At 38.8% G+C, this 24,449-nt stretch overlaps 1 protein-coding gene across 1 annotated transcript in view; it reads right to left on the minus strand.

Annotated features, from left to right (window-relative positions):
• Positions 1 to 2,861: 2,861 nt before the first annotated feature.
• LOC149261615 (protein TUNICAMYCIN INDUCED 1-like) overlaps positions 2,862 to 24,449 on the minus strand; it is a 69,037-nt gene continuing 47,449 nt past the window's right edge. The window contains exon 3 of the mRNA XM_089422482.1: positions 2,862 to 3,910. Coding sequence (XP_089278608.1) covers positions 3,104 to 3,910 — 807 coding nt within the window. The 3' untranslated portion in view covers positions 2,862 to 3,103. The remainder of the gene's footprint in view (positions 3,911 to 24,449) is intronic.

Here is a 24,449-nt window from a genome sequence, read left to right on the forward strand (position 1 = left end):
GCATCAAATCAGATGTCCATTAACAGTTGATTCTGTTAAGTCATATAGGTGGAGGAATGCTTATCAACATCTATTGATTATAAGCAGTTTTCCATGGGGATGCATCCCCCAAGGTGGGGGGGTATGCCCCCCACATTTCCCACGCTCCATGGATAGGGGGATGCCTAGGGAAATGTTTCCTCACATTCCCCCAAGGGGGAAACTTGGGGAAATGTTCCTGGACGTGAGGGATATGTTTCCCCAAAAGTGGCATGCCTGAGCACCCCAGATGCCTAAGTACTCCCCCCATGATTTGTCTAACAACCCATTGAGATAGAAGAAAAAAAAAAAGAGGGATAGAACTTTAAAGAGTCTAGAGCTTTGGTAATTAATGGCAATTACACCGATAGGCATGGTCTATTTCAGAATAGGGCATCTAAAATTTCCATTCTTTAAAATTTAAAAATTATGGAATGGTCTAGATTTAACAATGTGAAACTATTTTTCATTGTATATGCAATCCAACAGAGAAAATCAATGGTTTCCAAAAAAATTTTCCTTTTCCTACCTCCACTACTATTCTGGCATTACAAATTCTCAATATTACAAATGGCACATAAATATTTTGGTGACTATTGGTATTTATTAGCCATTTAATTTACATGACTATGCTAATATTAAATCTTTAGAGTGAAAGTGACATTACCATTAATTCATTCAAGATGCTTGAAAGTGGTTCGACCTCACCAAACTTCATATGGAGAGAGTATAATTTCATATCCCATTTAGAATTCAGCAGACTTGACAGTTTTCAATATTTCAGTATCAGTTGGATTACAGCATTTCCACTATATTGCACAATGATGAATTTGTATTGTTGGGATTTAATAATTATTATCTTTATAATTTATAATTTTAGAGAGGAGGACCCCAACATCCCCCATCCCCTGAATTTTCCTAAAATTTGGGGTTGCTCCCACAAATCCCCACACACTCCTCCGTCCCAAAAATCTTGCTCATGCCGCTCACACACTACCCTGTCCCAAAAATCTTGCTCATGCAAGCATGGTGTATCAAGTGCTTGTGAACAAAGGCAAGTCTGAAAGTCTTTGAAAGCTTTGACAAAATAAATATTTTCCAATCATGACATTCTAGCCGAAAAGATCATCTCTTTTTTTACATAAATGTAACATTTCCAGAATGGGGAAAGGTGTGTTCAATGCATGGCTATAAGAGGAATGCCCTTGTGAAAACGGATAAAAAATTCTGCATTTGATACGATTTTTTTTCCAATTATAAACCATGAGAATATGAACTCAATTCAGTTAGGAAAGCTGAGAAAAATATATTTGTTAGTAACAGAGAAAATTCCGCATTTGATACGATTTTTTTTTAACCATGAGAATCTGAACTCAATTCAGTGAGTAAAGCTGAGAAAAATATATTTGTTATTAACAGAGATCATCTGATCAACTAAATTGACACAAAGAAGCCAAGAAAAATAGCATATGTAGCACCGGAACCCATCCTCGCCAATGGGGAACCAATACATAAGGAACATGGGGATTTGTACAAAATGTCCTAATTTTTGCTAGAACAACGTTGGGAACGTTCTCATTGTTCCTGACCACTCCATGGTGTTTTTTAAGAAGGTTCCTCTAATGTTTCGACCTGTCTAGGAATGATAGGTGTTCCTTGACACAAGACGGGACATTTGGATGTTCCTTGACTCATGACAGAACATTTGGATGTTACCAGCCTATCAAGGAAAGCCCATACATTCATCCACAGGCTGCAGAGCCTCAGACATCACGCAGCCTGCTAGACCCCAAATACACACTAAAACGGACCTGTAACAAGCCTGTTTCAGTGCCTAGTCAATCAAATATGGACCCAAATGGGTTAAATTTTTTATATTCTTAGGTAGTGTTTATTTTGGGAATTTTTAAATCCTTTCTTTTTGTCGTTCCCTGTAAATTTTCGGTGACCTTCTAGCCGTACCAGACACCCACATTTCCATGTTCTTCCGGTCCCGAAGACTCATAACAAATATGAGTACAAGGATCATCTCTGGTACTTTGATGTTCCAAGCATGGCCCTTGAAATTTTAAAAATCAATCTATAAAGCAGACGAGGATTGAAAGTTTCTACGGATAGCAATTGGAAACGTCTCAAACAGTTCTATGAAAACCGTGTATAAGATCAACTTAGCAACACGAACACCAAGTAAAGTTAAATGTTGTACACTTCAAAAAGATTCCTCCAGACCCTTGCATTCAATGGTAAGATGATAAAAATTATTTGATGGTTTTCCTTCAGATCAATACCTGATATGGTGAGATGGTAAAACTTATTTCAAGCTATGGCCGTGATAGTATTACTCAATTTAGAGCACAGAGAAAAGCAAGACCTTATTTTAAGTTGAACTTTATTAGAACGACTGAAGGAAAGCAGAAGTTAGAACGAAGCCATCAAGTTGTATCACACCCAAAAATGACTAACAAACTTCCCTAAGGGCCATTGTGCACAGAAACTTTATCTCCATATAAACACTTCGAAATAGATTAAAGAGCTGTTAAATGCTTCATGTTAATATTTGATTTCTGTGGAAACGGAAAAGGCACAAGTTGCAATCAAAATTAATTTGATTTTCTGTTCGAGCCGGTTACTCAGCAAAAGATTATATTTAATATAACAAGTAATGAGAAATGAGCCTCAAGCTATTGCAAGTTTTTTCATAGTGAAAGATTTTCTTAGAACCTAGTTGTGCCTGCAAAATAAAAATGCATTGAACCCCTAATATGTTTGAAGTCAAACAATCTCAAATGAACCATCACATTGAAACAGCCCACAAGTGGGCTTACAGTACTTCTTTTACGATGTGACGTTTAACTTCACCAATCAGGAATGATACAGTGGGCAACATATTATTTCTTTATAAAATCAAGGTAGCGCCAGGCCTCATATTAAGAGATGTCATTTGTAAAGCAGACAATGCCAATATCATCCTGAAGCCTTAATTTTCACTGTTTATGAGCCAAGAATACAATCTGCATATGGAAATACTTAAAAGATATCCACCCAATTGAAATACAACAATAATGTACATAGAAGCAATGCTCTCTTACCACTGTACATCAAGTGTCAATGGACTACAAGGAATAAGTACAGATGGAAGGCTAGTAAATGTCACATTAGACATCAAGGCACTCCGTGAGTATGTTTCAACCTTAACAGATGGCTTCAGCCTTTTGATGAGTATCGGTTTCAGTTTCTTCCCCTCCACTCTTGCCAAGACCTCAAAATGAAGCCTCTGCACAGTGGGCCTCGTCCTCCATGCAGGCCATAAATCTGAATCAAAACTGTCATTGCTAAGCTTTTTCTCCAACTCTAACTGAATTCGTACAAACATGGATGCTGTCGCACTGGCTCTAATGATTCTAAAAGAGCCTTCCCTGTAAGCTCGATTACCAAGATATTTTATCAGCAATTTCTCCAGAAACAACAATTTCAGATCTGAACTATACAGAGAAGGCAGAGGCCACATTTGCTGATCAGTTAGTTTGCCAATTCGAGATGGTAAATTGCTTTCTGTTATATTTGTGAACAGTTCTAAAGCACCTGGAGCAAAAAATTTTGCTTCCACGCTACTTTCAGCTGTCTCCTGATTCCCCAATGCATCCACAACCATCAATGTTGGCCCAACAATGCGTAATACCACTAAACGTCTGCCTTCTAACTGCATTGCATGTCTCAAAGATAAAGAAAGAGCCCAAAGGTTGCCTCCAGGGCCACTGACAGGAACACTTGTGTTCAGTGATGATGGGAAATCCACTGGCTCGACAAGACTTACTTCTTGAGCTCCCTCAACAGTCACAACTACACCCACAGCCAAAATTAAGTGTTTGAAACCTCCAATATTGTCATTACCCTGTAAACACAGATTCATATAGTTGAGAAGAAAACACAAAACAAAAGGATCGTTACACTTAAAAGTAAATCAAAAATTGAAAGATAAGAGAGAGTAAAAAACTGACGTTGAACTCGTAGTAGTTTGATCATTCTATGTGGCCTCCTTGATATTTTCTCCCATTTTCCTAATATGTTTTTATGTTTTACTTCTAACATACAATTTAATTTTTATCAAGGGGAAAAAGAAATAATAACTTAGCCATTCATATTCATCACCTTATTCACTTTGTGAAACTGGGTGCGTTTTATTCTATGGAAGTGGATTACTTCATTATTGCTATGATTTAATTTTGTTTCATTTTGACCATAGAATGTCAAAACCCACCATCAACTTTAAAAATCTTCACCCAATATTTGCCAATTTACCCTAGTTCTAAACAAAATGCACTTTAATTCTAGAACACAAGACAGCAAATACAGTTCTATATGGAAAAGATCTTCCCATCCCACTTCTTCCTTTTGAAAGATAACTGTTGACGATAGTAGCATCAGACAAGTACTTCCACAGGTCTAAGTATCAAGACTTGTGGAAGTCATACAAAGAACCCTTTAGCCTTAACAAATTACTCTAGTTAAATGCAAAGGTTATTTGTGTTAGTGAATTAGATGGATCTCAAGTTTCAACCATTGATCTCAAGTGAAGTTGAGATCTAATCTCAACCATCAATCACTTTGAAGATTAGGGTTGTGTATTCGATCAATAACTCAAACTTACAAAAAGAAGGCTAGGTCAAGGGAAAAGATGCATCAATTGAGCACAAGACAATAAGATAGTAAGGATCTCAGTGATTGAGTGGAGAAAGACATTCATCCAAGTGTGCAGATTACAGAAAGTATTTTGAACAAGAGAGTGATAAAGGAATTTTGCTCTCAGCGTTCAAAAGAGAGTGATAAAGGACTTTCACTCTCAAGAATTCAATACAAAGGAGGAGAGTGCAGTAGATTTACAGACAAAGGAGAAAAACCCAGCAGCCAAAAAAATGAGGAGAAAATTCTAGGCATCCGTACAGCAAGATAGGTCAGGTGGCAGGCTGTACAGGCAGTAGTATCTTTGCAAAAGAGCTGCAGAGCCATACAGCACACATGTGGGCCATACAGCAAGGCCGTTTTGCTGTACAGCACACGTGAATTTGTAGACACAGCAGGGAGCAAATTGGGGGCCATACAGGTTGTACAGACAGTGCAGCAGGGGTCTTTTCAGCTGGTAAAATTGCCAGGTTTGCTATGGCTTGTATTTTCTCAATGGGCAAGCCCTTGTATGTTGAATAATTTAATTAATGATATAGCAGATTTGAAGGGAAGAATTTGTGTGGGAATATATATGAGATTGGCTGTTTTGCTTCTGCTGTTTATATTGTAATTACCTGTTAAAAATTCAAGCAGTGTTTTTATTCAGTGGGTCTACAGTAAATTAATTTACAGCATGAGAATTTACTAGATTATAAATTGCCAATTGCTGGGGTTGGTAAAATTCAACAATAGTCACATCATAGTTTTCACGATTTTATTTTGGGCGAAACACAATCCAATAGCCATAAAAGGATATCATCTTTTTTAACAATCCTACTAATTCTCCATTAGTTTCTTGTCATGACCTTGGCCAGTCAGTTCTACCCAACGTTATCAGAACCGGACTGGTCATTGAACCAGTCGACCCCCCTCGACAGGTAACCAGTCAGAACAGGATCGGTCATTGAACTGGTAGACCCCCCTGGACAGGTAACCAGTCAGAACCGGACCGGAACCAATAAAAAAACTGTCAACCAAAAACACACAAAATATTCAAATTTTAAAGAAAAACACATTTATGCATGTGCTTTCATATGAATCCAAACCATTTATACACAAACAAACAAAAGTTATCCTTTATAGAGGATACAAGGGTGCACACAACCAAAATACCACCGAGTACAATCCATTTGTGAACCGAAATACATCAAAAAGCAAAACCTATATGGCCTCTAGAATCCAACAAAAATCATGCTATGACAAGTACCTACATATCAACAAAATCTTAGCCTATATTGGGATCTTTGTCATCAATATCACCCTCTAAGCATTAAAATAAGATAAAAAATCCTTAGCATATCAATTCAAGATTTTGTGTGATGGGTACATTTTTAGTAGGATCATGATAGAGGAGTTCAATAGTCAATGCCACCAACATCAAGATACATATAAGGATTGGTGCTCTTGATTAAATGCTAGTTCAATACCCTCATACATAACAAAATCCAATGGAAAACACTACAATCCCCCCAATCCTAACCTTCAAAACACTGTCAAGTCTGCCGGATTTTGAGTGAGATCTAAAATTCTACTTTCTCCATATGAAATCCAATGGGGACGGAACCACTCTCAAACATCCTAGAGTCATTTCATGGTAATTTTAAAAATTTAAGCAAAAATGACGTCACTTTTACTTTAAGAATTTAACATTATCATGAATTGCATAGCAATATTAGGGCCATAGGCTTGACTATTAGGCACTTAGGCTAAGGAAAAAACTAAAAGAAAAAAGCAAAACAGGCCCCACTTGCTGCATTCTACATGGATTTACTGAACCAGGTAGTTCAGTGAAAATGGACAGTTTGTACCAAACTAGCCAAAACCGGTTCAAGTCACCGATGCAAACAAGTTTTTGCCTCAAAAAGGTCGGACCAGACAGTTCAGACTAGCTCAGTACGCTCCTGATAACACTAGCTCTACCTACAAGCCTCGAACAGTTAAAAAACCCAACATAAAAAATTTCACCCAAAAATCATAGGTCTTCAATCTGGAACACATGTTGATTTGTGGTAGCATCAAATGTGCTCTAGCCATGAAAATTGGTGGAGAGGCTAAGGCACATAAGATCTCCAAGACCCAAAAATGGTTTGGGAAAATTCCACCCGGTTGAAGAGATATTAAAATAATTAACATTTTTAATGGGGTTCCTACGTCTAAACTTAGGAAAATTAAAATATTAATGGGTATTAATATAAAATTAGGTGAGAATGTTCTAAATGACATGGATCAAGCCAATCTATCTTAGCCGTTGATTAGAGACTTAATCTCGGTTGTTGAAGACTCAACAAGAAAAGCATAAGAGGAGGCTTGAGGGTCAGTGGGAGATACACCAAAATAGATCAGTTAGTTCAATTTTCTAGAGCGGGGTTGCTGAGATAATTCGAACAAGTGATCTGTTGCAGCGAGGGGCAGTGAGTACATAGCAGAGAGGCAGAGATAGTGCCAGAAGGTCAGCGCAGTGACCAAAGAGGTTGATGCAGAGGCAGCTAGAGCTACGTAGAGACAGCAGGAGCCACGCAGAGGCAGCGAGAGACTGCGCAAACGCTAAGGGACCTGCGTGGGTGACGCAGAGGGCCAGAGAGATGATGCAAAGAGTCAAAAGGTTGACGCTGAGGGTTCAAAAGCTACGTTGAGGCTAGTAGGGCTAACACAGAGCCTAGGAGAAGCGCCAGAAGGATTTTCGTGGGGGTAGACTAGAGCTGAGAGACTGAATATCTGTCTCTGAGAATAGGTATTACTGTCATGTAACAATCTCTATTGGGTGAGCCATTTTTGGCACCCTAGTTGTACTCAAGAATCTGCATAATAACAAAACCCTCATAACTGTGCACCGGTTCTCTCGCATTGGGATTTTCCGAGGACAATTGTCCAAAAATAATGGTGTCCCTTGTGTGTTTGTCTCAGTATTTCAGTTGTTGATTTGTATGAGTTAAGGCTACATTTGTGTTTATTTCAGTGTTTATATTTATAAATAACTTATTAATGGAATAAACCAAATAATGCAGTAGCGATTTCTAACTTGTCAAACTTAGAAATTTCATCATGGTACCAGAGGGTTGCAGATCACAGGAGAACTGAAGGCATCAGCGATATCGAAAAATTGCAATAGTAGCAGCTGTCCCAAGAGACAGAGTCGCTTCGACGCAGAAGGCAGCGTTGAAGAATTGACGCAGAGGGTTTGCGTCATCATTTCAAGCCAGAGAGAGGGCCAACGTAGAGGTAAAGAAAGGCAGAAGAGGCTCACGAAGAGCCACGTCATCCTACTCAGCGAGATAGGATTGACACAGTTGACCAGAGGAGCGATTCAGCGTTTGCTGAGATTGCGTAGAGCTAGAAGGCTCAGTTTCTTTGGGAAGTTGGTGGGGTGTTCTTTTTGTCGAAGCAGAACAATACTTAACGAGACAAAACCAAGGTAGAGGGAGTCGCTACCTTGACGGATTTCTAGCCAAGAAATCCAAATCCGAGCTACAGTTGCAAAGAGGATTGGAGAGGAGCGGTTCGACATTTGGCGAGCAGATTTCTAGCAGGGAAATCAGGACTTAGAGGGAGATTTCCAAGAGGGAAGTCGAAACTCAAAGGGAGTCCAGAAGAGGAGTGGAAATGGCAATAAACGCACTGAGGGATCAGGACAGGTTGGACAGGGCTTCTAACTTTGTCATTTGGAAGGCCAGGATCCTGGCAGTCCTGGATAGACATCGCATCAAGGGCTTTGCCTTGAGAACTATGGCTATCCCAATCGACCCAGCTGATAATGAGAAGTATGAGGATGCAATGGCAAGGGCAAAGTGCATAATTCTTGACGGGGTCAAGGATCATGTAGTACCACATATTGCTGAAAAGAACACAGCAAAGGAGATGTGGCATACATTAACGACCTTGTATCAGGGCACTTCCGTGCAGCGGAAGATGCTATTGGAGAATCAACTGTGGACATATCAGATGCAGAAGGCTGAGCAGATAGATCCATTCCTACTTAGATTGCAGGAGATTCGTGACCAACTTACTTCCATAAGGGCCACGCCGGATCACGAGTTCATGGTGAGGACAACCCTGAATGCAGTCTCTGAGGAGTGGGAGACATTTGTCCAAGGCAATTTGGGGAAGAGTTACTCTTCCAGGATGGGAAGAGATGTGGGCAGCTCTTCGCCAAGGAGAGATCAGACAGTTGACCAAGGCGAGGAGTAGTGGCAAGGGAAGTCGAATCAAGAAAGAGGAGGATGCAACTCTAGCATCTGCGGGACAGGAGGGGAAGAAGAAGAAGAAGGATATCTCCAAGGTGAAATGCCTCCATTGTGGGGAGCTGGGCCATTATGCATCCCAGTGTCCCAGGAAGAAGAACAAGGGAGAGGCTTCTAACTCCCAGGCAGCTCCAGCGAAGGCGGAAAAAGACGTTGAGGCTGATGACGATTGTGCCATGAGTGCTCATGCACCTCTAGAGAAGAGTTGGGGAGACATCGAGTTGTAGTCAGGAGGACTACATACTAGGGGCAAGATCCTTGAGGTACCCAAACTCTTAGATCATATCCAGCTATGAGAGCCCTTAACGATAGTAGCAGGATGACAGATGTCGGGTAGAAGCAAGATGCGATGGAGCAACAAGGCGGTGCTAGAGTGCAGAGGTCTGTAGCAGCGCAGTGGGGGTTGCCGCAGTGTAAGAGGCACAGAGGTGTTTGCAGTAGCACAGTGGCAGCAAAGGGAGCACAGGATAGCAGCAAAGGCATCTTCAGCATCAGGAGGCTTTCGGACTGACAAGGATGTCAAAATTTGGGTAGATCAGTTACTTACTTCTCGGTAACTAAGTTGCAGTGCAGCAATTAGCAATGGCAGTGCTAGGGGAAGCATGGGCAACATGCTGAGAGGGAGCTGCAGTACAGATGTAGCAGTGGCGGTGGCAGTGTCATGGGCAACAGTACAGGGAATAGCAGTGCAGATGATGTGAGGCAACAAACCGAGCATCATCACAGGTACCGGTGCGAAAGAATCAGTGTGATATTTAGTGGTGGAGCATTACTAGAGCACATTCCTCGCTAAGAGGGAGTGTTGATTTGTGGTAGCATCGGATGTGCTCTAGCCATGAAAATTGGTGAAGAGACTAAGGCACATAAGATCTCCAAGACTCATAAATAGTTTTGGGAAATTCCACCCAATTGGAGAGATATTAAAATAATTAATATTTTTAATGGAGTTCCTAAATCTAAACTTGGGAAAATTAAAATATTAATGGATATTAATATAAAACTAGGTGAGAATGTTCTAAATGACATGGATCAAGCCAAATCTAATCTTAGACGTTGATTAGAGACTTAATCTCGATCGTTGAAGACTCAACAGGAAAAGTACAAGAGGAGGCTTAAGGGTCAGTTGGAGATGCACCAAAATTGATCAGTCAATTTGATTTTCTTGAGCGGGGCTCGCTGAGAAAATTCGAACAAGTGATTTGTTGCAATGAGGGGTAGTGCATACATAGCAGAGAGGCAAAGGTATTGCCAGAGTGTCAACGCAGTGACCAAAGAGGTTGATGCAAAGGCACCTAGAGCTATGCAGACGCTGCAGGAGCCACGCATAGGCAGCTAGAGACTGCATAGAGGCTGAGGGACCTGCATGGGTGACATAGAGGGCCAAAGAGCTGACACAGAGAGTCAGAAGGCTGACGCAGAGGGTTCAGGAGCTACGCTGAGGCTAGCAGGGCTGACGCAGAGCATAGGAGAAGCGTCGGAAGGATTTTCGTGGGGGCAAACTAGAGATGAGAGGCTAAATATCTGTCTCCAAGAAGAGGTATTACTATCGTGTAACAATCTCTGTTGGGTGAGCCATTTCTGGCACCCTAGTTGTACTCAAGAATCTACATAATAACAAAACCCTCAGAACTGCTGCACCGTTTTTCCCATATTGGGTTTTTCCGGGGACGATTGTCCAGATAATGGTGTCCCTTGTGTGTTTGTCTCAGTATTTCAGTTGCTGATCTGTATATGAGTTAAGGCTGCATTTGTGTTTATTTCAGTATTTATATTTATAAATAACTTGTTAATGGAATAAACAAGTAGGAAAAATAAACCAGATAATGCAGTAGGGATTTCTAACATGTCAGACTTAGAAATTTCAACAACACAAACACACTGAAAGAAATTTAGCCAATAAACAACAAAGCCTGATAACCTGTAACAGTAGCATTGAGCTTCTTCGAAAGAGTGAAACATGAGGAGTTGTTTCCAAAGGCAACAATCCCTCTTATTGGCTCCCAAACATCTGTCATGCTTGTTCAGCTAGTTTTTATAACATAAGCAAATGCAGGCTGAGAAGAAAAATCTCAGCCCATGGTCCACTGCAACCACAGGCTTTGAAAAGAAGAAAAAGCAGCTCATGATCTACTACCAGATTTGCCTCAAGATGTTTACTTTTTGAGTGAAATGCACATGCAGAAGAACCATGCAGTCACCTACCTTCAAAGTTCACACAGCCACCCACAGACTGTCCAATGCCAAATGCAACCTTTAAAGACTACTGCAATTGTTGTGGTTACAAGAATCAATCTGCATGAAGGCAAAATGCACCCAAAACAACAGAACTTCAAGGAACAATGCACAAGGTGAACAGTTTTACAAGTTAGTTTTCTGATGTTTGGTGAAATTAAACCAGATAGGAATTTCTCTTGAAGTCCACTCCTCGGTAGTTCATCTCTTTCTTTGATCTCTGACAAAAGACATCTGCATTTGGATGCCTATCTTTTTTTTAAAGTTGTGAAAAGGTGAGACCATGTGGATGATCAAGTGCTTAACCAAAGGGGTTAATCAATTGGAAAAGGGATAAATGCCGGAATTCTGACCATGCTCGTGTTTCAATTAAGTCTCCTATAGGCATTATCCTAACAGATCAAAAGAATTGAACTAATTGGGACTCAGGAGTCCTTGTTGTTGAGTTTTATAGACTCTTCTATATTGATAATTACTTCAAATGATTTAAATCTTTTTCACATTCTTTATCCATTATTCCATCATTAAATAATTACACAGAAGACATCAACAACATGATATTTATGACAGTAGGATCATGAAGAGACAGCCACACAAAGAACACAAGAGTTTACCCTGGGAAAACCCACTTGGGAGAAAAAACCCAGCAACCTTTTCCTTATAGAAATCATCAAGTTCAACAGAGATACATCAGTCAAATACAAGGTCAAACAGACCAACAATTTAGCTAGGTCAAACCCGGTCCAACTCCATCCTAGTCTGGTGAAATTAAACCAGATAGGAATTTCTCTTGACTCCATCCTAGTCTGGTGAAATTAAACCAGATAGGAATTTCTCTTGAAGTCCACTCCTCGGTAGTTCATCTCTTTCTTTGATCTCTGACAAAAGACATCTGCATTTGGATGCCTATCCTTTTTTAAAAGTTGTGAAAAGGTGAGAGCATGTGGATGATCAAGTGCTTAACCAAAGGGGTTAATCAATTGGAAAAGGGATAAAAGCCCGAATTCTGACCATGCTCGTGTTTCAATTAAGTCTCCTATAGGCATTATCCTAACCGATCAAAAGAAATGAACTAATTGGGGCTCAGGAGTCCTTGTTGTTGAGTTTTATCGAGTCTTCTATATTGATAATTACTTCAAATGATTTAAATCTTTTTCACATTCTTATCCATTATTCCATCATTAAGTAATTACACAGAAGACATCAACAATATAATATTTATGACAGTAGGATCATGAAGAGACAGCCACACAAAGAACACAAGAGTTTACCCTGGGAAAACCCACATGGGAGAAAAAACCCAGCAACCTTTTCCTTACAGAAATCATCAAGTTCAACAGAGATACATCAATCAAATACAAGGTCAAACAGACCAACAATTTAGCTAGGTCAAACCTGGTCCAACTCCATCCTAGTCAAGTCATTTGCCCACAGAATTTGTGTCTGATTAGGTCTGCTTGGAATTCTGTCTCCTGCATTCCACCAAACTCGGTCCCTCCACAGAGATTAGGTCTTGTCACAAAGATTTCATTCTAGCACAGAGAATTTGTCCGGCACAGAGAGCTACCACAAAGATTCAATCCTGCACTATAGATAGAGAAATTCATCCTTCACCAAGCCTTGGTTTTCACCCTCCTTTCTTGTCTCCTTCGCATGGCTCAACAGAAGATATTATATCTTGATGATCAGATCTGAATTGATGGTTTAGAAGAGGTCGAATGCCTCATATATATAGAGATCCAATAACAGGCCAAATGGGTGTCTTCTTGACAGAGCTGACTTGAACACTTGAAAGGGCCGACTTGACTTCTTTTGGAGCCAAAAAATCTATTTCTAAAAATTCAAAATTTCTTCTTTTGAAAGGAGCATCAAGAACATGCTTGACAATATTTTTCTTTTCATCCAAGCATGAATAACATCCTTTATAAATTTATTACAAATACATCAGGAGTACAAATATTAATTATGAATGTTGCTTAGTTTCACTTTGGTTGTGTTTCGGCCCTCGTGGATAAGCTTGGTGAACAAGTGGCTCTGGAAGCCCATTCCCATTTCACTCTGATAACAAGGCAGTTGGAAGAGCTGTGCAAGGATATGGAGCGACTCCAGCTACCAGTGGCCAATCTGACAACCAAACTGGACAATTTGAGTTTAAAAGTGGAATATATTTAAATAACAGTGGAAACAGCAACTCTGGGTATTCTTAAAGAGGTGTTTGGAATCCCAAAAAACTCTCCTCCCGATGTGCAGGCTGCTCCTCAGCTCAACAAACCCCTGGAACAGACTACGGCCACGACGCTCACACTGCAGATGGAAGCAGAAAAGGATGGAAAAGATGGAAGCCCCCAAGCCAAAAAGGAAGACAACGATTAGCCGAAACTGTTTGTTTTTTAATGTTTTGTAAGTTTGCCGAATATAATCGAGTCTTCTGGAAGCTCTATAAAATAAATGTTGTTAGAACTATTGCTAGGAAAAGGCAAGGTAGAAATAGGTTGTTTTCTGAACAATTTTGGAATATTTATGAAAAAGAAAAATCTCTGAATGCAAGTGTAGTGCCCTGTTTTCCTATATATATATATATATTATGAAGACCGACTATGGCTACAAAATTCAACACATGTACCTACTATTGGAATTAGTTTGTAAGACAAATTTGTAAATGGGCACATGGTTGTAAGCCCTAAACAGGCATGCATATCCCATATAATTTTTGTTTGCATTCATTTGCAACCATTAAAGGCGTTTGTTATGGTCACACAAAGTCTAGTATAGATTTGTGTGTCTTAAAAGTCTGATTGAAAAAATCGGGTTCTTGTGACATTAATTTTAGCCAAATGCCAGCATTCAATTAACAAACAAAATTACTACCAAAAGACCAGTAAATGGTTATGGATACTTCCATAAGAAAGTATGTGGTTTCTGCACAGGGTAGAGTAAATAGTAAATACTAGTTAAAAGTCATGTGCTAACTTATGACTAGTTTCCCATAAAAAAATTTAATCTATAAAATAGGACCCGCGTTGATGCTTTGAAGTCTTTAAAGACAAGTTTGTAGATACCATGAGCATTCCTTCACATAGCTATCAAGTACTATCAACAGTTGGAGCAATCCTATCACATTTATCTTCTAGGCAAGAAATAGAAAGCAATTTTTTCTTCAAATCTGGCACATAGAGTATATTATTGAGATGAATACTTCCACCGGTCTCTAGCTCCAACGAAGTAGATCCAATCCCTTTCACCGGGTAGCTCGTCTTGTCTCCAAGTTCGACTGAATGAGAAGAGGTTCCTTTTTATGAAGTCTGGAGTTGAATACATTCACCTATCATATGTCTAGAAGCTCCACTATTGATAGCCCATACATTATCATCCTTAAAAGTACTTATGAGAGTGGAGAAGAAACTTCCATCCATCACTTCTTTTGCTAGCTTGGAGATGTATGTATCCTTTGATAGTTACAAGGAGACTACCAAGAGTCTTGAGACTTTTTTTCATAAAGCTTGCCATAGAGAAGAAAGAATAGATGACTGCTTCTAGATTGCTCTTCAACAAAAGTGCCAATAAAGATGTGATCTTCCAAATTCCTTCCTTCACCTTAGCTCTGATACCATGTTGGGAAATCAAAGTATTTGGAGTTGACTTTCCTTACTTGATAATTACTTGTGATATTAATCACAAAGATACAAAGTACACAAGATATAGGCTCCAAGCCATGGCAAAACCCCTCCAAGGGGAAACCCCAGAAAGAATACTTCTATTCTAATAGAATCAAATCAAAATGACACTTTCAAGACCCAAAGACCAAAAGCCAAGATTTCTCCCAAGGACCAAGTCAGCCCTCCAACAAGATCTCTTCCAAACAGGTCAAAGTCCACAAGAGTCAACGAAGATCAAACTATCAAAATTCTGGTCCAAACAAGATTTTATCCCTCTACTTCAGGTCTGAAATTCGAACCTGCAACTTCGGCCCCTAGCAACTGCTAAAACCCTAGATTTTCTTGCATGTGTGAGCAGAAATAGTCAAAATCCTGGTGTCCTTCCTTCGCTCAGTCTTTCTTCTTGTCCTTCACTCTTGTTTTCCTTCTTATCTTGGTGCAGATTGAACTTGTTCAGTGTGTCTCCAAATGAGTCGAAGCTTCATACAATATATACACTCTTCAAGAGGTCGAATAGGCCAACTTCTCCTTCGCAAGGCGGACTTGGTCTTGGAGGACAAATTGACTTTCTAGACTCAAAAATAATGATTTTCTTTTGTTACAACAAGTCCAAATAGGACTACAATACATGACAAAAATTCTTCTTGACTCAACAAGCCCTAGAAGCATGAAGAACATGCTTTGACCTAGACTTTGAGCATGAAACCCATGCTTGAATAAATAAAAATTATTTTTCTCTTTTTATATAAAATATACAATGTCATGATTACAAAAGTCATTATGAAGACCGAATCTAGTTACATTCTCCAACACTCCCTCTTAACTAGGGAGGTATTCATAATCCCATCATATGGTACAAGGATTCTCAAATTGAAGTGTTCTCATGAGAGTCAGATTGATAAGCCATCTTTTCAGCATCAATATTACAACCAACATAGTCAACATAGTAAGGCCTTAACCGACAAGTTCTAGTTATATCAAAGCATAATGCTGGGAGGCTTTACGTGAGACACCACACTACCTCTTAAGGCACATACCCCATCCAGATGTTCACTAGGTATGTCCTTTTAGGACTATTCTTATCTTGGATTCCCAATCCTCAAAGAATATCGGTCCTCTTCAACTACTCTTATCTTAGATGCCCTACCTCATCCTCAAAGAGTATCGGTCTATGAGACTACTTCTATCTTGGATTCCTAATCCTCAAGAAGTACTAGTCTCATATGCTTATCCAATCCTCTAGACCCCATTCTCCCTTCATGGCCTTCACTTAGACGTACGGTTGTTAGTCCTAGCCTAGTGCATGACACATGAATAAGAGAATATAATGTCCATCATCACTCCCTCTCAATCAAGGAGGAGATATCCACCAAACCAAGCTTGCTTCTTAAGTACTCAAGCTTCTTGTTTGGAAGTGCCTTTGTCAGAATATCAACTACCTATTCATCTGTAGAAATATAATGTAGCTTCACGACCCCATCTCGTACCAAGCTTCTAATATAGTGGTACTTATTGTTAATATGCTTTGTCCTAGCATGAAACATTGGGTCCTCGATCAACCTTATGCAACTTTGGTTGTCACAATGTATAATTGTAGGGCTCAATGGTCCTTCAAATAAATCTAATAGCAACTTTCTAAGCCAAACAGCCTCTCTACAAACTTCACTTGTAGCAATGTACTTGGCTTCAGCACTACTCAAAGCAACAGTATCTTGCTCATACTGAAACATCCACCAATAGTGCTTCTACCATCTATATTACTGCCACCCCAATCTGAATTTGTATATCCCAATAAGTGAATCTTATTACTAGCATATCTAAGGCGGTGATGCAATGTCCCATAAAGATATCTTAGAATGTGTTTGGTTGTTATCCAATGGTCATGCTTTGGCTCCATCTGAAATTGACTGAGGACATTTACTGCAAAACAAATGTCAGGTCTAGTATTCACAAGATACATTAAGGAGCCAATCAACTATCTATAGCATGTAGGATCTACCGGACTAGATTTTTAACTCCTCAACTTCTTTAGATTAGTAATCATAGGAGTTGTCATTGGCTTACTATCCATCATGCCAAATTTTTGTAATATCTTGATCACATATTTTCCTTGACCAAGATATATTTCACCAGGTTTCTGCCAAACCTCTAGTCCCAAATAATAGTGCATAAGTCCAAGATCCTTCATATCAAATTCGACTGCCAACTGCCTCTTGCATTCTTGTATCTGATTCTCCACACCTGTGACAAGTAAGTCATCCACATATAAAAGTATGATCATAGGTTCATCCTTGACCACTTTGATGTAGAGGTTAGGATTTGCAAAACTCTTGACAAAACCAAGTCTCAATAGGTATGCATCCATCCTGGCATACCATGTTCTAGGTGCTTTTTTCAAGCCATATAGAGCCTTCTTCAATCTACAAACGTGTGTCTCCCTCTTATGGACTTCGAATCCCTGAGGTTGCTCAATATAAACCTCTTCATCAATGGTCCCATTCAAAAAAGTTGTTTTAACATCCATTTGATGAATGTTCCATCCCATAGTGGCAGCCAAAGAGACAAGCGATCTAATAGTTGTATATCTTGTTGTAGGAGCAAAGGTTTCTTCATAATCAATTCCTTTTGTGAAAAGCCTCTTGCCACAAATATAGCTTTATACTTATCAATGCTCCCATCCATTGCATGTTTGATCTTGTATATCCATTTGGAAGTGACAACAGATTTGTCAATTGGTCTAGGAACAATTTCCTAAATAACATTCTTCATAATCGACTAGTATTCTTCTTGCATTGTGTTGTTCCTCTTAGATGATAATGGTCAACTGATCATGCTAGAGCATCTAAGATATTTGTTTTGGGGGTTTTGGTTTTGGTTTTTATGGAGGACCAATACATAGAACAAACTGTAAGAATGATGTATTAACTCTTTTAGATTGTACTAATAGATAATCAAAGGGTTGTTATTTAACTTCACACAATGATTTGAATTTTTAAGGTGTGTAGAAAGAATAGTAAGGAGGTATGATTAATTTAGATTTCAGACAGAAAGATAAATTATCATAAGTGGGAAAACCTTTGTCCAATGTTCAAAAGTTAAACAAACTATGCTTAAAATTACATAAGACGCTGACAATTTTATGATTTAGAGGGAGCATTTCAGACAGACAATCCAATATCTCAATCTCTTTATGATAATAACTTCATAAGGAATTTCAAAAATAAGTGTAACACATTTATTCTCACCTGATATCTCTGTAAAACTTAAACATATGCAAAATAAACATAATGAATTGAAACACAATGAAAACTTACAGAAGAAAACGAGATTGTATGACACCAAATTCAGAATCCTTTGCTTTATTATCGATGATCTAGAAAAAGCTTGTACATCAATGCTTTACAATATTGCTTATGAAAAGGTACCACACTTTAATAACTCATGGAAGAGAGTTATTTATACAAGTTTAAACAAAATATCCTAAACTGATTACAAAATAGCTTGAAAGAAGATAGGAAAAGAAAAATTGTTGCATGATGTGTCCCTATTAAATAAGAAGTTGTTGATGATTGTTCCTTCAAAATATATTGATGCTATCTTCTTGTTGGAATGAAAAGTTAATCAATTGTTTCACCCAATTGATCCCACCTTTTATCACTAGGTATCTCGAGATTTACCATCCTTCGAAATATCTCATCAACTTCGGTATATCTCTCAAAATTTGGTTTAGTGAGGAAAAGGTGTCCAAATTCATATTTGATGGTGAGGTTAGAGCTCAACGCTTCCACAAACTCTTTGCCAGCAATCTATCTTTTTATCCTTGTAAATTGACTAATGTCCATTGTCTGCTGCAATAGTAAATAGTCTCTCACAGTAATCCTCCAATTTTACTAGCTGATCATTCGATGACACTATCTCTCGTAACCCTTTCTTATGCAACATACTGAATTTGGAATGAAACCTTCTAACTATAGTGTTCAAAGCTTCACATTTTGTTTTCAGCTGAGTTAACAGATTCTTCTTCACTAGGACTTTCTTAATTTCCAAAATAGTAGTTGTCCTATCTGGAATGTTCATCTCTTGTAACTGCTGCCTAGTTTTAGAGTTTAATACCCTGATCATCCCTGATGCTTCTTTGGGTTTTGTGCCCAATGCTGCCTTTTGGGTCTCTATCTCTACCCTGCATTTGGTTAGAGTGGCTAATATCTAACCAAATGTCTTCTTTTGCTTGGGCCAAAGTGTCTGCCATTAGAGTCTTGCTTTCTAACTGTTTAACCTTGAGCTCTAACCTATGTGACTTTTGCATTTCCTCTACATACAAGGTATCATTTTTTACCTTCTGTGACTCTAGGGTTTGGAACTTCTGGAGTAACTTCTCATTTTGTTGTTTTTGTGCTTGTAGCTCTTGTGATAACCTTGTTGTTTCACCTGTTGTTGAAGATGAAGCAATGTCAGTAGGAGATGAGCTTAAATCTACACCTGTCATTGGAATTGCTGTCACTAAGGTCACAGCAAGTTGTGCTGCCTCTTTTTCCTTGAGTAGTTATTCTATCTGCTCCTCCATTTTCTTGATTTGTATGTTTTGCTCAATAATGAGCTTTAACATTTCCTCCCTGTGTTGTTCATTTTCTGCCATTTCTTTGGTCTATGGATCCTCAATTGAAGGCAGCTTCAACTGTTTCTTCAAGGCTGTAATCTCTACATTCTTCTTTTGCAGTATTTCTTCAATTGCTTTACAGTCCTGGGGATCATATCCAATCTTGATAATGATATCTTCTAAAGACTTTAATTTGTTATCTTTAGACAAGGATGACAGCTTTTCAATCTTAAGTTGTGACTATACATTGGACAAAGCAATTCTGAGCTTGGAAAGAGACATGGCAGTTGTAGTCATTGTTGAAAATAACATCTCACCTGATTGCCTATGTAAATCCATTTGATCAATGGGATGTATCTGGTTCACATCAAATGAGAAGATGGTCTTCTTGTAGTCTGTTGTGGATTTGGGAAATGGAATTTGAGCCTGCAAAAATTCCATTTGCATCCTTCCTCTTTCACTGTCAAAGGCAGAGAGAAGTCTATGTTGGGAAGTGGATGTTTGTTTCCAAAACTGACTGTAAACTTGAGATTTAAGACTTTCATTCTTTTGCTTGATTTCCAAAAATGTTGAGAAGATATTTGCATCTCCTGCTGAGCTGGTCTCAGTTGACTGAATAATCTCCATAGGTTCAGTTGAAGGAGTTGAAGAAGTAGAAGGAGGCTTGGGATCAGTGGTCCCTGCTGATGAAACATCTTCCAATTCTCCAAGATCAATTATCTCTGGTGGCTTGCTTCCTGATGACATTGATAGTCCGATTTTCAACTTCTTTTGTAAGATATAGTACTCTTTACCTGGTTTTGTAGCTGACTGAGTTTCCTCTCTGGCTCTTTTATGTTGAGTACTCTATGTAGCTAGAGTCTTTGTCTGTGGAGTTGATATAACCTGTTCATCAGCTTCTGTGAGAGTACCTTCAGACCATTGCTCCTGGTTCATAAATTTTTCCAATTCTGGCCTGGGAGTATGGTTGTAAGGTGTTGCCTTCAACTGCACTCTGAGAGCTGAAATGATCCCAAAAGGATCATAAGACCAAGTAAAGCTTGGCTAGAGGTTCATGTTCTTTAGTAATCTGTTTGCCTCTGTACCTGCAGACCTAGTGTTACAAATGAAATTTCCTACCTTGGCTTTGAGTTTAAACTGTGATTTCTTCTTACCTGAGACAAAATGGACTTCATCCATATTTATCATCTACCTGATGTATTCCAGTGAGAATATTCTCATTGGCACATACTTAGGCAGTTTGTATGGAGCCAACTCACTGCCATAGATCCTAATCTCAGTGTAATTCTGGTATAGGTACCAGTCACCAGTCTTGGTCTGCTCTGATAGGTGCAATGTCTTTTTAATTTCTTCTCCAATTCTGGGCTCTGCCTGACTGTTGAGTAGTTGAAGAACTGGATGTATAAAAGAATCAATGAACTGAGAGAATGTAAAGTTAGATGATCCTGCTCTTACTAACTTTGTCCAGTGAATCACTGATTGATTCACTCCCTGCTCATCTTGTCTGTTCAGCTGAATGGGCAATAGATCTCCCTATTGAAACAAAATTAAATGGATTATGACTGAATTGTACCTGAAAACTCCTTGAGTGGTCAAATTCATAAATTGTTCATGTATATTATCAGCCAAAAAGTGGCTATAATTATACATGAAGGTAGGTTGATATTCTTTGCTAAAAATGGAAAAGAATCCAAGGATGGATTCATCAACAGATTGGTCATTTTCATAACCTAGGAGGTATGATAACAGAGAGATAATGTGTCTAGTAGCTTCAGGGAACATGGAAGATGAATATGGTGGATTTCTCTTAGGTAATTCGACATCTTCTAGTAGGAAAAGTTCAAAGATAAGGGCTCTCTGTGGGAAGGTAAGTTTATTGTAGAGGTCCATGAGAGCTGCAGGTGAGAAATGGTTGAGGGAATCAGATGGAGGTATCATTAACATTTGATTTATGCTCTGAGCAGTAATGGTGATCAGGATTTTTCCATCCTGAGTCATCACAGTTCTTTGCACAGGGTCATACCTAGCTTGACACCAAGAGATTAAATCAGGAAAGTGATGGGTCTTAGGAAAAGAATATAATGGCAGAAGTGTCTCCTAGAAGCGAATGGGGTCCTCTTTATCAGCATATTTCAGTTTTAACCATGAATGTAATTCATAAAAATTGAATTCACATTCACAGTCATTGATATTAAAAAGGGAATCTACAAGGGGCATATGATCCAGATCAAGGGACACTGTGGAGGGATTCCCTTCTTCAGCAATCTTCTATATCTTTGCTTTAGGAGCCATCCTGCTGCAGGGGAAATTCAGAAGCTGTTTTAATCAAAAATGGATAACAATGGCGAAAATACACAGAATGACAAATGGTGTTGTTGATTTATGGATGGAAGTGAAAAGTGGCAAAGATTGGAGCCATGGAGCATTTATAGGTTCAATTGGGCTCAATTGACTGTTTAGATCTAGTCGTAGGCAATCAATTTGCAGAAGGATGCAAATTAATGCTTAATGGATGTTTAAACGGTTAATTAGGTACAGGAACGGCTTTGGAGTGTATAGCAACGGTATTATAACATGGCGGGAGGTGAATGGGTGAATGAAAACGAATCAGTGACATGGAGGTTCGTGATTGGACGGGAGATAACAGATGCATATGGCACGAGAAGAAGTCAACGATCGAATGGAAAGAAACCGGCAATGGGGGGGGCATAATGGTTTGTGGTTTCGAGCTTTGGGGGTCCGAAACAACATTGTGGAAGCGCCACTTCACAAAAAACGGCAGCCATGAAAACTGCTTTTCGGACCCCCCCCTCGCGTTAACGGGAAACAGCCAAAGGGGGGGCGAAAGACTTCCTCCACCATTGATCCGGACGGAGTGAACACTCCTCGTTGAAAAGCGCCCATTGGTTATCAGCGCCTAATGTGTCATTTTGTCGCTTCCTCCAATATGACAAAAGTGTATGATGTGACTTATTTATAAGGTCATCAAGCTTTATCACAACAATTAAATCATAATTAAGGAACTTAAGCATGATTAATTAAAAGAACATTTTCAAAGGTGCATTTTGAGCTAGCAACCTTAATTTTATTTTCTAAAGCAAATATTTTTCTTTTGTTGCTTATCTAACATTTTCATTTTGTCTTCCTTTTTTAGAGCAACTATCCTATCATTTTATTTGATATGGACTTGTAATAATAATGATTCCTAACATTTTTACATTCCAAGTTGTTTTGGGTCCATATCCTAACTTATCATTTTTTGTATGGCATTTTGATTTTTTCATCTAATAGCTAACTTATCAAAAACAAGGATGTTACTACACATTGCATTCCTCCATTCTTGATGTTCAGTTGCATCTTCATAGGAGGAGGGTTCAGCCTCAATGAGCTTAGTCATATAAGTTGCAAAACCAGAATACCTTTTAGGTCTCTTACCTTCTCTAAAAGTTCCCTTAGTTGTTGCATGTCCCTCTGCGTCTTGTACAGTTTGTTGAGAAATCAATAGGGCTTAGATTTAAATGATTCCTCGTTAAATTGATAATTGCTTGTGCTCTATTTTAATTTTCTTTATAATTAGCTTCTTCTCTTATTATTAAGGTGTTCTTATCATCAAACGGTTGCCAAAACATGAAGATCAATAAAACAAGTGGACATAGGATGTAGGCTCCTAGCCAAGGCCAAAACCTCTCTTAGAGAGGAAAACCACACAAAAAAATCTCCTCTTCTTATATAATCTTCAAATGACGAATTCCAAGACCCTTAGACTCAAGACCAAAACCCTTCCAACAACAAGTCAGCCTTCTTGAGGATGTGCTTCTCTTCACCAAGTCAAACCCAGTCAAATGTCTTCCCACTGCACAACTTCGACCCCCAACAACAAATTTCGGCCCTCACTACAAGTCTGCAATTTTCGGCCCGCTGCAACAAGCTGTAACTTCACACGTGTGGATGAATTAGGGATTTTGAGGTTTCCTCCTTCCTTTGCTTGGGCTACCTCTTCTTCAAAGGCCTTGTATGAGATCAAAATTGACTTTCTTTTCTCAGATTTCAACCCTTCTTTTCTTCTTGAGAAACTTTTGTGACCTTGTCGCTACAAAAACCCTATCATCTTTCGCACATGTGAGAGATAGAGAGAAAAATTGAAATTTTTGTCTTCCTTCTTCCTTCTAGACCTTCGCTTGCCTTCTTGCTTCTTGTTCTTGCTTCCTTGATTGAATGAGTGAGTGAGTTCCAAAGGAGGTCAAATGATCTCTTATATATAGGCTTTCCAGAAGGATGAATAGCCATAATTAGGTTGATTTCTTCACTGCCAAGCCAACTTGGTCTTAGAGGGGGACTTTAACACTTTTGACTCAAAATAAATTATTTTGACGTGTTACAAAATGCCCAATGAGGTGTTTTACATATGACAATGACTCTATTGACTTCGTTACTCTATGACAAACCCTAGAAGCACACAATGGATGCTTTGACCTAAAAATAAATTACCTTGAGCATGAAACCCATACTATAAAATAACAATAATAATTTTATTTTCTCTTTTACATCAAATACATAAAATCAAGAGTACATAAGACATTATGAAGACCGAATCTAGTTACATATTTCAACACTCCTGCTTAACTAGGGAGGTATTCATAATTCATAGATGGTACATGGACATTCTCATACTGATGAATTCTCATAAGAAGAGTCGAATTGGTAAGCCATCTTATAAGCTATCTTTTTAGCTTATATCAATGCATCTCATCATATCAACCAACATTGTCATATAGCAAGGCCTTGACTAACAGCTCTATCTCTCCACTAGATTAGAGCACAATGCTTGAGAGACAATGACTTATAGACACCTTCATCATTGTCTCTCAAGGCACATACCCCATCCAGATGTTCACATGGTGTGTCCTTTTAGGACCATTCCTATCTCGGATTTACATATCCTCAAGGAATTTCCTCTTCGACTACTCTTACCTATTGGATGCCCTA

This window comes from Pinus tabuliformis, chromosome 6 (genome assembly GCF_031772625.1).
Source record: "Pinus tabuliformis cultivar Carrire ecotype Pingquan chromosome 6, CPIR1, whole genome shotgun sequence".
Lineage (NCBI taxonomy): Eukaryota > Viridiplantae > Streptophyta > Pinopsida > Pinales > Pinaceae > Pinus > Pinus tabuliformis.